Genomic DNA, 15,930 nt, shown 5'->3' with positions numbered 1-15,930 from the left:
ATGCGCAGGCTCAGTAGTTGTGGCTCACGGGCCTAGTTGCTCCGCGGCATGTGGGATCCTCCCAGACCAGGGCTCGAACCCGTGTCCCCTGCATTAGCAGGCAGATTCTCAACCACTGCGCCACAAGGGAAGCCCCAAGTTGTACTTTTTAAAACAAGGCAGCCGGTCTTTATGGATCTTCCTCTGCAAACAGCTGAGATACCTACTGTACTCTAGTCTGAGTCTCTAATTTGGGTCAGGGAAGAGTAGGGATATGAATCTTGGGTAGATGGAACATAAAATGGGCTCATACTATACAGACGATCTGGTAACACCCTCCCCCCTTTTAAATAAAGCTGTAAGGCATACCTTGGTACACACAGAAGTATTTAGAGGTAAAAGGGCATTAACTCTAACTCTCTAACTTACTCTTGAATGGCTCAGTGTAGATGTGTGGGTGGAGGGCAGGGAGAGAAAAATAGAAAGCAAACTGTGGTAGAATGCCAGCATTTGGGGAATCTGAGTGAAGGGTTTGTAGGAATTTCTTTTACTGTTTTTGTTATTTTTCTGTGAGTATGAGGTTCTTTCCAAAGAAAAAGTTGAAAATACCTTGAGCATCTTTCCATGCAAGTACATGTATTTACATTATTTTATGATCATTTCCAGTTATTTGCCATTATAAGTTTAGTGCTGCATGGAGATCTTTACATATGATATATCCTCATGTATTTGGAATGGAATTCTGGCACCCCTTTGAAATACCCCCACTTTCATAATGGACCTGATAAGAAAATTCACAGTACATTAGCCAATTAATGCTTGAGCCTTAGACTTTAGTTAGAATTTTAAACAGGTTAAATGGTGACTGTTGAGCAATATTTATCTTACCCTGATACCAGTAAACAATAATCTGTGGAAAAATTTTCTTCAGTCCTGGTTCATCTCATGTAATAAAATTTTAGGAAAAAAAATGAATCTTTTAGTGACATGAAACGTCTTGGCTAAGGGTTGACAGCTTGAGTAGTGATGAAGATCAAAAAGTCTTTGAATGTCCTGAAGTTGTAGCTTCCTGACCCCATTCTTTTGGAAGCAGTGGGCAAATCTTTTTTGCCCTCATTCCAACTGTGCCTCACTGTTTCGTTGATTGCCGTATTTTTTTTAATCAAATTTTTTTTTTTTTTTGGCTGTGTTGTGTCTTCGTTGCTGCACGCGGTCTTTCTCTAGTTGCAGCGAGCGGGGGCTGCTCTTCATTGCGGTGCACAGGCTTCTCATTGCAGTGGCCTCTACCGTTGCTGAGCACAGGCTCTAGGCGCACAGGCTTCAGAAGTTGTGGCACGCAGCCTCAGTAGTTGTGGCTCGCAGGCTCAGTTGTTCCTCAGCATGTGGGATCCTCCTGGACCAGGGATCGAACCTATGTCCCCTGCATTGGCAGGCGGATTCTTAACCACTGTGCCACCAGGGACTTTAAAAAGTCAATTTAAAAAGACAATTAAAAATTTTTTTTAATTGAAGCATAGCTGATTTACAATGTTGTGTTAATTCTGCTGTACAGCAAAGTGATTCAGTTGTACATACATATACATTCTTTTTTTAATATTCTTTTCCCTTATGGTTTATCATAGGATATTGAATATAGGTCTCTGTGCTATACAGTAGGACCTTGTTGTTTATCCATTCTGTATATAAAAGCTTATTACATCTTCCAACCCCAGCATCCCACTCCATTACATCTTCCAACCCCAGCATCCCACTCCATCCCTCCCCTAACCCCATCCCCCATGACTGCCAGATATTTTAATTGGATTCTCATTCTTATTCCAGCAGCAGATAGGATGAGGGAACTATTTAACCAGAGTCAGGAGTCATATGCTCTGTTCTGTTGATTAACTTTCAACTCCTAATTGTTGTTGTTCCTAATGACGCGTGTGAAAGTTTAAAACCATAGGATATAATTACATTTTACCCACAGGTCAAAACAGCATTCACTGTTCCTGACATTTGTGCTGTGATATTTGGTTCAGTTTTTAGGCATTCCTTAATAGTCTTGAAAAACAAAAATTGGTAAGCATGTCCTGTTGTTGACATGCATAATGCATAAAGGCAGGTCCAGTAGGGCCAGCAGGGAAAGGGGATACCCTTGATTCTTTGGTTATACCTCCTAACTTCCAGACCCTACCTCAAAAATAGCAAACTGCAAACATTTCAATAAATTAATCTCCATGAAATTTACATGTTTTAAAACCAGACCTAGGCAGGTCAAATTGCATCTGAATTTTGACGTGTCCATTAGATTCAATTCCAGGAGAGTGTGAGTGCTGTATGCTCTTTTCCTTTTTCCTTAAAGAAACTGGAATGAGGGAAATGATGGATTAATAAACCCTAGATCAGGAATTAACGACCAATGCTGTATTAAATTACACTCAAGTTAGAGATGAGAGCCCTGAAAAGAACCCTTTTCCATCTACACTCTGGCTGTGAGGCAAGCATTGGACCAGCTGACTGGGAAGAGCAGTGCTTTCTTCACAGCAGGGGCAGTAATGGGAGGGGTGTGTGTTGTACAGGAGTTGCCCAGGGCACTTGGCTCATGAATTGACACACAGCGAAAGCTGATATTCGATTAAAAACTGTGAAGTCAGGGGATTTGTTCCATATCTCTAGTTAAGGAAAAGTGATTTTTTTAAAAAAAGATTTTACTTTTCCATTTTCTTTTTACTTATAAATGTGAAGACTGTAAAATGACATCTCCTAGAAACTATGGTTGTGATACTAGCAACAGCAGCTGTCATTTGTTTAGCTGGGGATAAGCAAGGTGATCTTTCCTTTAAGACCCTAGGTAATCTCCTCTCTCCCTAGGGTCTGTCTCTGGAGAACTATTGTGTGTGTGTGTGTGTGTGTGTGTGTGTGTGTGTGTGTGTGTGTGTGTGTATAAGATGGAAATGCTGACTTCAAGTAGGGCTAGAATTTAAAATGAATTTTTGGCAGGTAAAATTTCTAGTATTTTAGAATATTACCATAATATTACCATAAAATCTATCCTTGATTGGATGCTGGCCTCCTTCCTGTGGGCTCAGTAAGATGTTCAGAATGATCGCCGTCTTCATGTTCACGTAACTTGGCTCACTGGACAGATGTTGCTATAAAGCAGCAAACTAACACCACCTCCACTTTTGTTATATCTGTTATTCCCCTAGATTTACTAATGTACTAATTTTCTTTAATATACATATTTTCCACCAGAAGCTTTTGACCTAAGGGTCATAATTCGTCTGTCATTGTCTCCAACAGAAACCTTTCTTGCACGATTAGGTCAGGTTAATCTCTCTGGTTTTATTTCATCCAGAATGTGAAGTTTCTCCTATTTAGCTCGTAAGAGGTGGGCCCTGAGGTGATTCTACTTACAAGAGTGTTGCTGTATTAATTAATACCAGCACTCTAGTTGTTTTTTGTTTGTGTGCTAATCTTTTTCTTGCTTTTCCTGTTCAGCAGACCTACTCCAGTGAAGTCCATTGTGTTGAAGAGATTCTGAAGGTGAGCTTTTTGTTATTGTTTCTCGCTTGAAGAAATACTTAAATAGGCAGACATATATTCATTTTCTTTGACTTCAATGAACAGTTGCCGTTTTAAACTCCTTTAAACATTTTCTCCCCTCATACCTCCCAAAGCAAAATAAACCAGAATAATAACAAAGCGAGTCTTAGGACATTATTGAACTATCTGCCAGATTTTAATTGAAATGAAGTCTACCAACTGTGAGGCATTTGGACCAGAGTCTTATGACATCTCCCTTAAGCTTTTCGGGTTGTCTGTAGAGACCCTGGAGAACTGCTCACCTCCCAGAGAGGAGATGCCCTGTGTTGCTGCAGCAGGGGGCACCAGGGGTTAAGTAGTGCTTGGTTTTCACCTCTCGGTGTTTTATAGGTGACACTTTATATGTTTGGCCTTATCGTCAGTGAGACCATGAATTTTTAAAGGGATAAAAAGAAAAATAGTAGAAAGTAAATGGACATCTTTACACCTACCTTGAAAGGGTTATTTTTTGCTCTTGTTGATTGAGACCATGCCAGGAACATTTGTGCTGCTTCTACAAATACATCGTTGAATCCATTATCCATTTGTTCAGTTTTCCTTGCACGAGGATGACAAATTCCTTTTAGAATTCAATTCCAGGAAAATAAATAAATTCTCCTGATGAACCGGCGTGCTTTCTTTTTATCAGAGAAGAATTATGTAAACTGTTATGTGTCCCATTTTGGCTTTAACTTCCAGGAAATCTAGAGCTAAATTTAATGCTCAAATACAGTAATTGTAATGACTGAGAGTTTTGTTTGTTTATTTCTCATTCCTCCTCTGTGGCTCTTAATTTTCTTCCATGTCACTTTTAATGATACTCTTACTTTATCTTTTGCTATAAGGTTTCTGATTTTTGTTTTCTGGTTTTTTTGGAAGTAGGAGAGATACGACACATGTACCTATTAATTTTTATCCCCACTGCACACTTTTTTCCTCAAAATATGCTTACCCAATTTTTTCCTTTAAGTTTTCATTGCAAAGTATTAAGTGAGGTGGTGCTGAAACCAGTAATTAAGTATATTGGTTACCTTCTCATTTGTGCAATTTTTGACAAAGGTGGTGTCTAGCCAGATGTTTGGAAAACAGTTCCATTATTTTTGTTTTACTATCTTCGGTATTCTCCTTTTGTAGATAGTGTTTTCTGAGAAAGAAATACCTCTAAGGAAACATACTTTGTATTGCTGAAAATGAGAAATTTTTGCCAACCAGCAAGTAAGATTAATAATAAGATATCTTGATCAAGCTTTTGTTTTATCCTCTCTCTCTGGTATTTCTGAAATTCTTTGGTAAGATGAGTCATAAAAGTAACAAATGACTTAGTTATGAAATAATAGCCTTAGCATTTTCTCTGAAATTGTGTGTGATTTGTTCCATGGTTATTTCAAAAGTAAATGCAACAATGTAGATTAGTTGTCTCCTGCATGTGTCAAATGCTTCTGTTAACGTTTTGATGTGTGTTAATTTATGACTTGTTGAGTCCTTTATGTAAGGTGATAGTATTAGAACATCAGGCAAGCATTTTTAATTTAATAAACTCGTCCATCCTCCCTCCCCTCTCAGCCAACATCACTTTTAATGAGTTCTTGCTTACCTGGAAATGCTTGAAAGTAGATGGTTAATGCGAGCCACAGGTGAGTGTTTTCATTTGGAAGTCTTACAGAGAGAGAGAGTAAATCGCAGGATGTCCTGGACTGAAGAGGGGCATGGGTCTCTGCTTTGTGGAGACTTAGAATCTGTCCCCTTCTCTTCTCCTCTTTTGGGGCCTCAGTTAAGTCACGTGTACTCCCTGGACTTCAGTTTCCTCACGGGTAAAATGAAGGCTCTGGGCTGGTAGATAGTAGATGACTCTAGGGTCAGATCCAGCTCTCACTCTCTGATGTCGATCCAGATACTTCCCTCTGCCTCGTGGTTCCTGTTCTTATCTCCTGCCAGTAATTTATGAAGATTGCCAGGAATCCTAACACAGATCTTTCTGATGGGCAATAGAAGCAGTAAATAGTTCCCTAAAGGAGAAAATCAATTATAGACGATAGTGTTTGGTTCTCTGGTGGAAATGTTAAGAGTCGCAGTGTTTTACTGAAGGGGCATTTGTGGCCTGTGACTTGTGCAGACTGACAGGGTAAGAAGGTAGCAGGCAGACACTACCAGCAACCAGGAATTGGTCATGCACAAGGGTCCAGACGGGTATGGTGCCCTCAGTGGGTGTATGGAAACGGCTCAGGTTTTCTACAGCCTGGACAGCCTTTTGGGGCAGTTAATGCAGTGCTTGTAGACATTATCTCAGTGCAACATTCCAGTGACACTGGTACAATGAGTGGTAGCATCGTACCACTCATTGTACCAGTGTCGATGGACTGTTCATTTATTCAGCAAATATCCGTGAAGATGCACATACTTTTCTAGGCACTGGGGTGCCTTGTGAATAAGAGTCCTTGCTCTTGTGGAGACCATAGTGGGGAAGATAAATATATAATAAAATGGCAGTTGTTGATAAGCGCTGTGAGTCATATAGCAGGCAAGTGATTGGAGGAAAGAGTGCAGAAGCCTCGAGGTGGGAACAGGTTGGTGTATTAGAAAAACAGCGATAACTAGACAGAGTGTCTAGAGCAAAATGAGCAGGGTGGAGGGTGGGGAGGAGATAGCAGCTGTGGCACCTGGAAGGCCAGGAGTGAAGCAGGTGTTAAGTGATTTACCCCCATTCATGTGATAAGTCGTTGTTAAAGTAGGGAGTGAATTCAGGGCCCTGCAATTCTGGGCACCCTCCTCTCCTTATGGCCCCAATTCTGGTAAGGCCTAACTTCCCCTAGTAAGCTAAGCATTTAGGGAAGTATATAAATTCTTTCACACTATCAGCAAACCACTTAAGGCCTGAAAGAGTTTATGCACTTTCCAACTGCCTGATTTAATAGCCGGGGCAGCCTTAGGCATTGAGAGTACAATAGTTATTTCCTGGGAATCATTGGTGACTAAAAGTCTAGACACCATTGGGATTCTAAAGAAATTCTTGGAAGACAGAAGGATGATACTTTCAGACACCTTTGCAATTATTACAAGTTTTTACATCGTAACGTTCTCATGGTCCCATACCTTAGAGTATAGTCAAATAAAGAAAACAACAGGAAACTCTTTGGTGCAGTATTAAAATTCTTTAAAAACTAGGCTTTTAAGTTATTAAGTGCTTTCTCTGACCATGTATTCCAGCACTTTATGCTCTGAAAAATAAGTGGTCTTCGTCCACCTCTTCCTGAGAACTAAGGCTCAGAGCTCAAACTCCTCAGGTTGACCTGACCAGCAGGGTCAGAGTTAAGATCCAATCTGGGTCCCTGGCTCCAGAGCTGCTACTCTTTCCATTATACTTTAGTATAGAATTCCTCTTTTGTACTGAACAAAATATGGTTAGTCAGGTGAGCAAGGGCATGATATCACCTTTAACAAAAATTACTCGAGCCAGCATCGGTTACTTTGCTTGTCACTGTGCCAGGTCATTTCTGTCTGTTCTGAGGTTCTAGCAACCCGGAGGGCGGCTGTGGGGAAGGGCGGGGAAGATGTGCTCAGAGGTGGGGAATGGGGATGCTTGCCCAGCTCCATCTCCAGTTGTTGCAAGAATCAGATGGCGTTTCTGTGGTGATGGAGAGGTTGGTCAGCACTTGGGAAAAAGCACAGTGTGTAATGTAAATTAGATAGCTAGTGGGAAGCAGCTGCATAGCACAGGGATATCAGCTCGCTGCTGGTGCTTTGTGACCACCTAGAGGGGTGGGATAGGGAGGATGGGAGGGAGACGCAAGAGGGAAGAGATATGGGGATATATGTATATGTATAGCTGATTCACTTTGTTATAAAGCAGAAACTAACACACCATTGTAAAGCAATTATACTCCAATAAAGATGTTAAAAAAAAAAAAAACCACCACAGTGTGTTGTACAGGTGAGGTAACATAGTGTGATCTGGGGTCCCCAGTGTGCTGGTGGAGGGTTGCTTGTCAATGTTAAGCCAGTTTGCCTGGCAGGTCTGACACACATGGGGATGGACTTCTTTCTCTCAGACTCCAACGCAAAGGGGCCATTCCCTGTGCACTCAGCCATTGGCTTCCTGGGGGACCTGATCCTGTCATTTTAGACCTCGTTTTTTCTCAGCTGTAAAAGGAAGGGGCTGGTGTTAATCTCCAGGGCCATTTTAGCTCTTCAACAAAGTGTGTGTGCGTGTGCATATTTGTGATTAGACACCTTTAATATGACATTTTGTTTTCCAGCAAGTGAATGTGCTTAGAAAAAAGAACTCATGTCAAGATAAATACATTAATTTGGAAGATATAGAAATCTTGCTTCCATGAAAACAGTGAATAGAAGTGAAACTTCTGTTAATGAAAAGGGGCGGTCACTTTTTAAGGCCTTCTCTGCAAAAGTTCTTATGTACTAATAATGTGTATCAGGGAAGGGTCAAATCCATTAAAACTCTCCCAAGTGGAACAAGTGACCTGAATTACTTGTTTGCTTAAGTCAAACAGGAAAGTTCTTCTTCCTTTGAACTTAAATAATTCCAGGAAATGCAATAAAGAAGCTGAGAGAGAAAGAAAGCATTGAGACAGGACTGAGTTTTCATAGTTACACAAGCTCTGGTAATACCTACTACCGTTTTTATGCTTCATGCTGTTCAGAGTGTTAAGACCATTCCTGTTCTATGCTCTTGTTTTTCTTCTTCGAACTGATTTCTTTTCAGTTCTGTTTGTTGGAGAGCGTCAGCTTTTGAACATAGCCCACCAAGTAGGAGCTTTTTTAAAAAGTAAATGAAATAATTTCTAAGATTTCACTTTTCATTTACCATCACTCCACTCTACATTCAGTTTAAAAAGTTAACTTAAAGAGCAATAAATGTTCTATTTATAATTTACTTTTTCTTCCCGTTCCAAATCTCTTTCCAGGAAATGACCCATTCATGGCCTCCTCCTTTGACAGCAATACACACGCCTAGTACAGCTGAGCCCTCCAAATTTCCTTTTCCCGCAAAGGTAATTCCTTACAAGTCTAGCAGGCACTGCATCCACACCAGTGACAAGTCTGAAGTATCGCTGTGTGCCAGATTAATCAAGTAGTATTTGTTGAACTCTTTGGAGATTAGGTTAATATTGCAATTAATTTAGCTACTAAAGTGCTTCCTAATGCTTTCAAATACTTCGCTCTCCAATTATGTCAGTAAGAACATCTTACATTTGTATAGGGTTTTGTAGCTTATGAAAGTATTCAGGACTTTACAATAAATTCTTTCATTTTTGAGGTTCTTTACCTTAGAAGAGGGACACGGAGGTACAGGAGAATTAAGTGAGGTAGGGTGTCTGCTTCCTAGTTCAGGACTTAGATACATTACAGATATACATTTACACTTGTCATACCTCCTACATTTTCTTAAAGTTTAATGCAATCAGCTGCATTCGTGATGGTTTTAATAGCAAGGTGAACTGCCTACTTGCACATTTCTGTTAAAGTATTTGTGAACAATATATTAACAACACTGTCCCCTCGCCTTTTCTACTTTTGGATAACATTCAGTATATAGAAATATCACCTTCAGATCTGTGTTCAGTCCAGCCTGATTATACATGCACATTGTTAATATATTATCACTCTTCCTTTCCATGATGTCATTGAGGTTTTATCTACCCAAACCAGAATTTACCATGTTAGATACTTTACATATTTTCTAATGATAGTTTTTTTTCTTTAAAAAATGTAATTTATTATTATTGATTTTAAGGTAAAACATTATACTTTGTGTTGAAAATCCTTGACACCAAAGGAAGAATAAACTAGGAAACAACAGAAGCAATACAACCTACTTTATGTAAAAATTAGATTTATCAATATTTATCAGATTTAACAGTGATGCAACCTTGGATTTATAAACCTTAATATTTTATTAACTAGAGATTTTTATTTTTCTTTCTAGGATTCTCAGCATATCAGTTCTGCAACCCTAAACCAAAGTAAGTAAATATGTGGAACTGATTATTGCATTGGAGAACAAAGCATGGTTTTTACTGATTTAATGTAGAAAACATTAATGAAAAATGCTCCAGCAGAGATGAAGCCTTCCTACAGTTAAAGAATAGGAAGGAAGGGCAAACATAAAGCTGTTCTTTAGGTGGAGTTTCAGATTATTGCAAAGAGTTAACGAAGATGTCTTAGTAAAGTACCTAACAAATAAAATATAGTTTGGTATGACCTCACATATGATAAATATCTTGAGAGTGACTCTAAATGCATTGTTACCCAGGAATTGTATATAAGAATAGATTGGGGTATTTTGTGTGTTTCTTGTATTTATTTTAAACAAAACCAAGAAATTTTTATAAGGAAGAGAGCACATAGCTTCTCTAGACCTTCTATATGTATTTGTCATGTAATTCTTTTTTTGGTTCCTTTTAATGGATTGTAAATACTTGAGAATTCAGTGGGAAACAGAAGAAAGCTAACTGGATCCAGCCTTTCTGTTTATCAGCAACCTCTCAGTTCACTAAATTCTTTGTGTCTCAACTACGTGCAAGGCATTTCAGGCCTTACAAAAATGACTGGTGTATTTGCAGTCATTTAGTTCATCAACATATGGTGAGTGCCCAAGTTATGAAGTGTTAGTCTTCAAAGGATAGGGAGACCAAAGTAGGGTGCGTGGTGTGCATATATGTGTTGGGAGAAGATTGCTCATAGATATGCCACAGAGGTGACTCTTCTTGAAGTATCTCCACCTTATTCTTTTTCCTCACTTGTGTTTTCCCCTTGATTATCCTGTTGTTTAAATTGCAAGGATATGAGGAGAGTAAAAAAGATGAGAAAAACAAGAAATGAAATAATCTTCCTCTAGAACAGGGATAGGCACACTATAGCCTGAGAGTCAAATCTGTTGTACAGCTAGTTTTTGTAAAGAAGGTTTTATTAGGACACAGCCATGCTCATTCATTTATTATTATGCCACAAGGTATGGCATGCAAAGCCTGAAATATTTACTATCAGACTTTTACAGAAAATGTTTGCTGCCCCCAGCTCTAGAAGTACTGAATAAGACTTTGTAAATAACTCCTGACTAAATTTCCCCCAGAGACTTCCCTGGCGGTCCAATGGTTAAGACTCCGTGCTTCCACTGCAGGGGGCATGGGTTCGATCCCTGGTCAGGGAATGAAGATCCCGTATGCTGTGTGGTGTGGCCAAAAATAAATAATAATAATAAAAGTAAATAAAGTTCCCCCAAATGCAGAGAGATAAACCTGATCATCTTGCACAGTATTGGGGAGACTGGGAAATCTTTTTTTCTCAACATCTTGGCAGCCTATCCAAAGATAGATAACGGGCGAAGTGGCATAGGTCTGCAGGGGGGTCACCAGCTCAGCTGTGGGCAGGATTGCTGTGCGTTCCTTTACCTCTTGCTCCTCACCCCACCCCCAAATTTGCTAGGGCTGCCAGTCATGCAGATTATATGCCTTCCACTGAATTACTTACAGCTTGCATGATTGCTACCTCCTGGTTTAGAAAGACCCTGTAATCCTTTAAACCGTCTGATTTCTCCTTTTAGCAAAATATAGTTGAACATGAACTGGTAAGCACTTTCTTCGCCAGGGGTGGTGGCCCTCCAGGCCTGTGGAACAGTGTAGGCTGATTCCTCCTTGCCCTGATGAGAAGTTTTCAGACACTGGCAGGTCTCCTGTAGGTCTTGGCTCAGCAGATGCTTACCTTGGGGTCTTTTATGCTGCTGCTGGAAACCCTTTTTACCTCTGTGAGGATATGGCCTTTGGGGGGCCTAGTTGGATCCTGGAGGGGTCTAGTTGTATGTTGGATGAAGAAGGAATGGAGTGTGTGCAGATATAGCTTTCAGAAAAGTGGAGTGTGACATATATTTCTCAAAGTATGCCCAGCAAGATAATTCAAATTTCTTGAAAAATTGTGGTTTTGGAGTCTATAGAGAATGAATTATAGGGATTTTACTTGTATGTCCCAGTATTTATGTTCACATATGCAAAAAACACGGCTGCCTAAGGATTACCAGAGCCTTGTTGAGCTTAGGACCGGGCCAAGAGGACTGTGTAGAAGTACATGGGAGTGTACTTTAGCCCCTCTAATTTGTCGTGCCAGCCCTAGCTTGCTAGCCAGAAGGGCAAGCAATTTAAAAATATCATGTAAGAGCTGCTGCCACCATGAGGATAAAGCGTTTAACTGCAAATATTCAGGGGCCTCCACATGACAATTTGTGGTCACTCTCCTCACCCCTGTCTGAAAGGCACCCGTATTTCCATTCCCCGTCTGCTTCAGGTCCATATTGCCTCAGGCCTAGACAAACACAGCCTCCCAGCTGGTCTGCAGCCTCCACACTTAACATTTCCCATTCCTGTCTAGGTTACATGAGGTAGCACCAGCAGGTTAATCTTTCTGAGGAATAGCTGCATCGTGCTTTGGAGATGTCTCATTACCTGACAGCTGAAGTTTTAACATCCTATTGTGGCTCTCAGAGCCTTCTAAAATCTGACTTCCCTGGTCCCCCCCCACCCCACACTCCGCACCCCAGCCTTCTCCTGTCATAATCTGTACCATTTCAACTCCTCCCATGTTCAGCCTTGGCTCACTGTCTCTTCTGCCTGAAGGCCTTCCCCACCCTCATCTCCCTCTTGCCAGCAGTCATTCTGTCAAAATCTCACCCATCCTTTGTGACGCAATTAATTTTGTTTCTTTTCTAATTTGCCTTCTTTCGTCATGACCGACAGAGTGACCAGTCTGTAGATTCCCCGGACAGTTCATTTAAATGATTGATTTTCGCGCTGATTTTGCATTGCCTAGGGTTGTAGATAACACGTGCCTGTTTGATGTCCCTCAGTCAGCTGTACGCTCATCGAGGATGGGGTCAGGTGCCTTGAACATCTTGGTGTCTAATAGGCAGTTGGTAAATAGCAGTTGAATAAACGAATGGGGGCTGTTGAATAGTGGGGGGATGTGTGGGAGCACAGTGGGCCAAGGACAGAGTCTACAAAAGAGAGTGCTAGCAAATCACGGATAGATATGTGACGTCAAACCAGGTGAGGGTGACTGCAGCCCCATCCTAGCGCTTCCACAAGGGAGCCCTGCCAGCTGACGGCAAGGAGAGTCTCCTGTCCGTGGCAGTGTGGTCGGCATGCCGGGTGGCGCTTTCAAAGTGTGTTCGCTCTGCTTAGGGCTTTCCAATTCTGAGCAAGCCCTCTCTCTAGGCGTAACATAAATGTTATTTTATAAGCAGTGTATAGCACTCTGGTTGACATAATTTAAGTATATTAAGTGTTTAGGTTAAAGTGGGGGGACAGCAAAAAAAATGAGGGAATTTATAGCTAACGGTCTCATGAATTTGTCATTGTTCTCCTCTGATCATTTTTCCCTCGCCCACAGAACAATATGATACATCTTCAAAAACCCACAGTAATTCTCAGCAGGGAACATCGTAAGTAAAATGCTTTTGTTTATTAAAAGTTCATAATATAACATTGTAATTTCCCATGTAAATCTGTTGCTTAGATTTTTTTTTCCTCCTTGCTTTCAAGTAATGACTCATAAAATACTGCTGCAGTGTAAAGGGAAGAAATGACCAACATTTCTATTTGGATTAAATTCTCCTGTTGAAGGTTTACATACCTTAAGAGTTTGCTAAGGGGTTTTCTCAAAAAGAAAGGCATTTGAGCCATTATTTACATATTAACTGTGGAAAATAGAAGGTTTTAGCTTTATAAATTTCAGTCTTAAATAGTTTTAGCTTGTGGAAACAAATTTTGGGGGATGTGCACAATTTCAGACTTTCTGCCACTTTTTTGGCCTAGTTTTAACTAATAAAGAATGAGTCTTACTGCCCAGCTGTGCTTTATTAAGGCCAAGTAAGTCCAGATATATTTTGGGTTTTTGGAACAGTTTTTGGAACTACATAGTAAAGATTTTTAAACCAGCATTTTGACCCAATTTGTCATTTCTTGGTGGTATTGAACTAGTATTTCTCTCTTTTCATGACTAGCAGTGGTTCAGGGACTAAGTGAGGAGGCCTTTCTCTCCTCAGTATTTGATCAGTTACTAACACAGAGTTGCTAGTCTCTGAGGATTTCAGGTTCAAGCTCCAGCTTTCTTCTATTTTCGAGGCATAGTATTTGTTCCGTGTATTTTGGGAGGGGGTGTTGCTGTGGACTGAATATTTTTAAAACTGTATAGTTGAGGCCAAGAGGTTCTTTTATCTCCTCACCGTGACTGAATATGGAACGGAGTTAAAACACTGTTCCCAAGTGCCAGGTCCTTGATGCAATTGTTTTCACATCTCCACAGCAAAGTAAGAAAAAAAGAATAACGATTTGTTGTTGTTGTTGTTGTTAAAAAGATAAATTTGTTGGGAGTTCCCTGGCGGTCCAGTAGTTAGGACAGTGCGCTTTCACTGTGGAGGGTGTGGGTTTGATCGCTGGTCAGGGAGCTAAGATCCCGCAAGCTGTGCGGCACGACCAAAAACAAAAAAATAAAAAATTTTTAAAAAGATAAGTTTATTATACTTTGAAGGATGGATTTTTGTATGTGTAATACAAATCTGTTTCATTTGTGGTTCTGGCTGATGGTGAGGTTTTGCTTATTTTTATTGTTCTTTACTAGAAAAAAAAATTAACCCTATGTTATTCTTTGCCTGTTTCTTTTTTGGCCTTTTCTTTTTTCCCCTTTCTTTTTGTTTAAAAAATTTTTTTTACTCTTGAATTCTGAAAGTCTGGAATCACCGACTTAGCTTAACCAACTACCTCCTCCTCTAAATATAATCTATCTGATGGCTGGTGGAGAATAGACAGGACGGTGCCAAGGACCACACTTACAATAATCGTGTGGACTCTCTGTGACTTCCCCAAGGGTTTATACCTTGTGCTGTTTGTGATGGTTGACAGTAAATCCGTTTAGACCATAAGAGGCCCTGGCTGATGGTCTTTGGCGGGGGCAGCAAGGAAAGGGGAGCTGAGAGCATCCCACTTGGCAATAAGAACAGAAAGGAGGAGCTCCCTGAAGAATGAGCGGGTGGAAGCAGTGGCACCAAAGGGAGGAAGTGGCTGTGTCCCTGGGAAGTGTGTGTAGAGGAAGAAAGGCAGCTGGGTCTGATCTGGGCCCGGGCAGGCCAAAGATGCAGCCTCCCACACCAACTTTCCTCAGCTTTCCGACGAGGTAGTTGATAGGGACTCAGACCATTTTCTGTGACAATTTTGCTACTCAGAGAAATGGGTGTTTCTCCTGATTAAGTGAGTTAAACCACTGAAGTCAGAGGTGCCTGCAAGTTTATATGCTCATATATTGTGACATATATAGTGTTTTCTAGATAAAAACTATTGGTTTACCCTATATAAAATTACCTAGAGGGGGGACTTCCCTGGTGGCCCAGTGGTTAAGAATCTGCCTGCCAATGCAGGGGACATGGGTTTGAGCCTTGGTCCAGGAAGATCCTATATGCCACGGAGCAACTAAGCCCCATGCACCACAACTACTGAGCCTGCGTTCTAGAGCCAGTGAGCCACAACTACTGAGCCCCCGCGCCACAACTACTGAATCCCTTGCGCCTAGAGCCTGTGCTCCGCAACAAGAGAAGCCACTGCAATGAGAAGCTCGTGCGCTGCAACGAAGAGTAGTCACCACTTGCCTCAACTAGAGAAAGCCCGCGCGCAGCAACGAAGACTCAACACAACCAAAAATAAAATAAATTAATTTTAAAAAATTCTCAAAAAAAAAATAAAAATAAAAAAATTCTCTTAAAATTATCTAGAGGGAATTCCCTGGCGGTCCAGTGGTTAGGATTCTGCCCTGTCACTGCTGGGGCCTGGGTTCGATCCCTGGTTGGGGAAATAAGATCCTGCATGGCTGCGCAGTGTGACCAAATTAAAAAAAAAAAAATTACCTAGAAAAGAATATTTGTTTTGATCCTAATAAACTTGGAGAAGGAATGAAAGTAGGGCCTAGTACAAGTGAAGAGGACAAGAGTGATAGAGAAAAGAAGGTAATACTGAGACTGGGTGGATACGAAGGGTTGTGTGTGGTGAGGCTGGTGGTATTGGTAAGTGCCGAAATGAAATGTACCTATGGGAAAAAGAAATCACTTTTATGGAGCTTGGATGAAAGCAGTGTCCCAATTAATCTGTAGAGTACAGTCGTCGTTTCAGAGTTAGTATGGCACATCTCTTAGTGCTCGAAGGTTAATTTGATCTAGTGTCAGCATTAGGGTTCTTTGACAAGCAGTTAAACTGAATGCCACATAGAGTGGCAGGGAGATGGTCTAAATGCACTTTGAATGTCAGGAAAGAAAATGTTAATTACAGGGTCATTTGTACTCCGGTTTTTTTTTTTTTTTTTTTTTTTGTGGTATGCGGGCCTCCCTCGGCT

General features: G+C 40.7%; 1 protein-coding gene across 6 annotated transcripts in view; it reads left to right on the top strand.

Annotated features, from left to right (window-relative positions):
• The window catches only part of AFF1 (ALF transcription elongation factor 1), a 236,746-nt gene that overhangs the window by 152,235 nt on the left and 68,581 nt on the right, over positions 1-15,930 (top strand). For 3 of the 6 annotated variants that reach the window (XM_028491876.2, XM_028491880.2, XM_024116859.3), the window contains 4 exons: positions 3,463-3,507; positions 8,469-8,555; positions 9,491-9,527; positions 12,943-12,994. In XM_028491876.2, the coding sequence (XP_028347677.1) occupies positions 3,463-3,507; positions 8,469-8,555; positions 9,491-9,527; positions 12,943-12,994 (221 nt within the window). The remainder of the gene's footprint in view (positions 1-3,462; positions 3,508-8,468; positions 8,556-9,490; positions 9,528-12,942; positions 12,995-15,930) is intronic. The other 3 variants (XM_028491877.2, XM_028491878.2, XM_028491879.2) reach the window with 2 other exon arrangements.

The sequence above is a fragment of the Physeter macrocephalus genome, chromosome 7 (assembly GCF_002837175.3).
Source record: "Physeter macrocephalus isolate SW-GA chromosome 7, ASM283717v5, whole genome shotgun sequence".
Taxonomy (NCBI): domain Eukaryota; kingdom Metazoa; phylum Chordata; class Mammalia; order Artiodactyla; family Physeteridae; genus Physeter; species Physeter macrocephalus.
The sequence above is the reverse complement of the archived record's forward strand: the minus strand, read 5'-3'. Positions and strand labels throughout refer to the sequence as shown.